Source organism: Rattus rattus, chromosome 13, assembly GCF_011064425.1.
Source record: "Rattus rattus isolate New Zealand chromosome 13, Rrattus_CSIRO_v1, whole genome shotgun sequence".
Lineage (NCBI taxonomy): Eukaryota > Metazoa > Chordata > Mammalia > Rodentia > Muridae > Rattus > Rattus rattus.
The window spans coordinates 20,563,988-20,568,340 of NC_046166.1; the positions used below are offsets into that span (position 1 = coordinate 20,563,988).

At 50.1% G+C, this 4,353-nt stretch overlaps 1 protein-coding gene across 1 annotated transcript in view; it reads right to left on the bottom strand.

Moving 5' to 3' along the window:
• Lpl (lipoprotein lipase) overlaps positions 1 to 3,862 on the bottom strand; it is a 21,576-nt gene extending 17,714 nt beyond the window's left edge. The window contains exon 1 of the mRNA XM_032919259.1: positions 3,243 to 3,862. Coding sequence (XP_032775150.1) covers positions 3,243 to 3,330 — 88 coding nt within the window. The 5' untranslated portion in view covers positions 3,331 to 3,862. The remainder of the gene's footprint in view (positions 1 to 3,242) is intronic.
• Positions 3,863 to 4,353: the final 491 nt, after the last annotated feature.

The window sequence follows — 4,353 nt, forward strand, 5'->3', positions numbered from 1 at the left end:
CTTAGTCTACGCAGGAGGAATTTCTCATATTGTTAGTGTTTGCTGCCCTTTAAGAATGTCTCATATCCTAAAGATTTCCCAACCTCTGTGGTCCCTGAAGCAGTACTGATAAGAACATGCAGAGACAGGTAGGGAGATGAACCCCAGCCACGCCTCCATAGCAGATTTCATCATCAAGGTGCACTCCCGGTTAACTACTGGAGTGTCAGGTGAGCTTGACTAATCCGAGGTGACTGTTGCTAAGGAAACCAAGAAATGTATCAGTGACTCGGCTTTCATCCAGCTAGGCTGCCTTTTGCTATTTTCCTAGGAAAATTAAGACCACGTTGGTAAAAAGGAAGGGGTGAGAACAAGAGGGAGGGAAGAAGGAAAAGGAAGAGAGGACCAAGGAAGTGGGGGAGATCAGAAGGAAGGAGAGGAGCAGAGGCATATCCTTTCAAAGGCTTCAATTCTGTATAGAAATAATACCCTCACAACTGCTACCACCCAGACGGGTCCTCATCACACACTGGGGTGATGTGTTTATGTAGGTAAATCAGACGGTAATGAGTTCCCTTTACTGTGTAACCTTTATTCCTACATATCCAAAAAGACAGCTCAAATGTAATGTAGAACAAAGAAAAGAAAAATATCCTGATATGGAAATAGTCACAGAGATGAAATTAGGCTGAGTCAAATCACCATAGAGAGGGTGGGGTTAGATAGAGGGGACTGTTCTGCTGTCAGAAAAGTAGCAGCACTGAAGTAACAGGTGACACTGAAGACGGGATGAACGCCATCAGGGAGGGAGCACCAAGTGTCTGAAGACTCAGAGGAACTCAGTTACCGTCTCAGATGAAACACACACACACACACACACACACACACACACACACACACACACACACATCGCAATGCAGCCTTGGTGATGACAATGCGGAAACAGGCTGTGCCCAGAGGAAAGGGGACAATGACCGGACTGGACCATCTGACAGACAGAAGCTGTCAGCTGAGTATAACAGCCCGCTCTACAATGCTGCAGTAAAGGGAAGCTGTGTTAAAAATACACTCTGTCAAACACACGGAACATCTTTCCACCGAGATTCTTCCCCCGCTTGTCCCCCACACCTTTCAATGCCGTTATTAATCAATCACTCCCGTGTCGAGCTCTTTTCCAGGTATTTAACTCTGATATTAGCCTGCAAGTGAGCATTGTGGCTGAACAGGACTTCATGCAGCCGGACCCTCTATGCTCTCTCTCTTAGCTCTCTGCTTTCCTGCCTGGGGCCAGGAAAGGCTGCAGGGGCTCCAGGAAGAAGCCCAGGGCAATGTCTCCCAAACTCATACACTCTTCGTGGAAAAAAAAAATCAAGAGTGAACAAGGAAACTGGGAGCCTAGAGGGGAGCTGGGTTCACTCCAAGCTGTGCCTTTCACAGTCTCACCCTAGGTGAATTCATTTGTGGGACAAAGGGCTTGGCCTGCTGTTGTAGAAGAAGGAAAGTGCTGGTAGAGAGAACAGAACGACTATAAGAGGAAATCATTCCATATCTGCTTAGGAATAATATTCCTCCAATACATTTCATTGATAGGAAAATCAGGTGTTGGCTAAAATCCAAGATTATTATGTAATTACTTAGGTGTCCCTTTAAACCAAACTATAAGGGAGGGGCCCCAGGGCACTTTGAGTCTTGCCAACTTTCCTAAGAGCTCATGCGGCTAAACCCAGAAGGGTGACACTAAGCAGCTGAAAAGCTGGGTCCAGAGCTTCTGAAGGAAGCAAAACCTGAAAATGGGGACGACCTTTTCCACGGGAGTTTACGGTAAAAGTCGTGTTATACTGTGGTGTAGTTTCTGAAATATGAATTGAACGTTTGCTCCTATTTTCTTAACCAGAGTTGCAAAGTATGTAGAAAGACAGCCTGCCACAGCAGAGATAGAATCCCCAGTGTCCTCAAAACACCCGAGATTCTTACTTTAGTGCAGTTCTGCCATGACCGATTCTCTCGCCTTTGATAACAAGACATTTACAACTATACGCAGAAATAAAAGCTAGCTTTCAGCTGCACTCATAGACTCCACTAAAACTGGAATTAGGCGGCGGACGTGCCACCTTAGAGCACCTCCAGGGGACACCACCCTGGTGGCGAGTCCACCAGCAGCAACACAAGGAAACTCCAGCCTCCTTTTATGGCTGGGTTCAGTCATTTTTTGTGTCTGTGTTCTGTTAGCTCAATCAAGGTTCAAGTAACAAGGCTTCTCAATTGTGGGCAGGTCTGGACTTCAAGGCCATAAAGTAACTTGCTACCGACCCTAGTCGTCTTCTCTAGGCAGAGAGCAGGCAGAGCCGTGGAGATGACCGATTTTGGGACCATAATGGTGAAAGCGACCTCCTAACTGCTCTAGAAAAATCCCATGTGCTCTCAGCTAGCTGAGCGCCTCTCTTAGGGCGAGCCTCTCCTAGGACAGCAAGGATAGGACACAGTGCTGAACTGGCAACCTCCAAGCCACAGGCTCCAGTCTGCTGGTGGCTGAGCCTCATTTTCTGGAAGATAGGCTCTTTGCTGGGCTTTCCTGAATACCAAGCTAAGCCGAGCGAGCGCAAGGAACGCTTACAGGACGCGGTTTCCCAGGACTCCGCGCCATGCGTTTCCCGGCACCACCGCGCATTCCCACTCTCACAGTAGCCCATAGCCGAGAGCGACAGTGCCCTGTGCAGTCGGAATGCACACAACGCGTCCTCCCACCCGCACCCGCGCTGGGGGCACACTCGGTTCACTCTTCCCGCCTACAGAGGGGTCTGACCCGCAGTCCCAGCAAAGTTAGGGTCACCTTGGCCCACATGCCTTGCATTCAGCAGCCCCACTCCCTATGAGGAGGTTACCACCGATCACTACAGCTTCTCTCGACCTCTGCGCCCCCACCCCATCCCACGGGTCACACCCCCGCCCCCGCCGTTCCCTGTGATGGCCGGCGGCGGGAGAGAGCTGGGGACCGAGCGGGAAATCGGGAGAATGAAAAAAATAATAATAATAAAGAAGAAAAAGAAGAAGCGGGAACCCGGAGTCGCCACAGCGTGATGGGAGGCAGAGTCTCTCCTTCCTCCTCCTGGATTCCACTCCAGCCACCCTTCCCGGGAATCTCTTTGGCTATTGCGCCTGCTTAGTGCACGTCCTTTCCAACTTTCTCCCTCCCATCTTCAGATGGAGAAAAAGTGGTCTGGTCCCGGTCTGCAGGTGGAGGGGAGCTGGCGCGGAAAACATACCGTCTGCTGCGGCCACCCCTCCGCGGAAGGCGGTCAAACTCTGGAGCCAAACTCCCAGGGCCACCAGGAGCAGGGCTTTGCTCTCCATCTCCGGGCGCGCCCTTCTGCTTTGCTGCTGGAACTGCGCGGGCAGTCAGGCGGGCGGGGATCCGCGTTGCAAAGGGTTGAGCCGGAGGCGTCAGAGGACTAGAGCGCGGTGGAGCGCCGCGGGGCAAGTCAACCTTTAAAGGGGAGGGCAGAACAGCTACAAGGGGCAGAATTTCTTGGAGGAGGAGGAATCGAGTCTGACACCGTTTCCACTGCACAGCTGTTTAAGTGACTGGAAATATGCAAATAAGCCTCATCACCTATTGGCTATAAAATCATAAGTTGGGGGGAGGACTCTAAATTCACTTCCAAATATTTGAGCACACTGTAACGAGGCTCAACGGTGCCAGCGAGAAGAAGGGGAAAGGGCAGGAGGGAAAGCTTGCTTGTCGTTTAGGCTCCAGTTTGCCTACCCAGAGGAACCTGCTCCCCAGGGATCCCTGTAGAGGCCGGGAGGAGGGGTTTACGCTGATTTATGTTAAGTAGTCTACGATCAGTTTTCTGAGGGGAAGAAGTTTTGCTCTTAAACAGCGCGTTGTGTCCAACACTTTCACCCCCCCCCCTTTTTGATAAATCTTTGTTAAACTTCAAAGATCCTTTCAAACGTACTCCCCCAACACACACACACACACACATACAGGTCCCCACGTGCCAAAGGGACCTTAGGACACATATTGCTCAGCGCCTGGTGCCTGCACGGTCTGCCTTTTATCGTTGGCAATATGGATCTCCTTCTGTGGTAGAAGAAAGGAAATTAGTTAAAACTAGTTTCTAATTTTTGCCTTATGTAAATTGTACTCGATCCTCTAATTCAGTAAGAAACTCAAGAATAACATCTATTTTCAGAGGCAGAAAGTCATGGTCAAATATTGTAAGCTATCCTGGACTTTCAGTGGGAGAAGCCATGCCAAATGACCAATCCAAACTTACAAAACAGTACATAGATTAGCGATGTTCCAGGGTGAGGGGGATACGGGGCGCTGGGAGTGAGGGGGCAGGGTGAGGATCGTGATGGAAATATCCC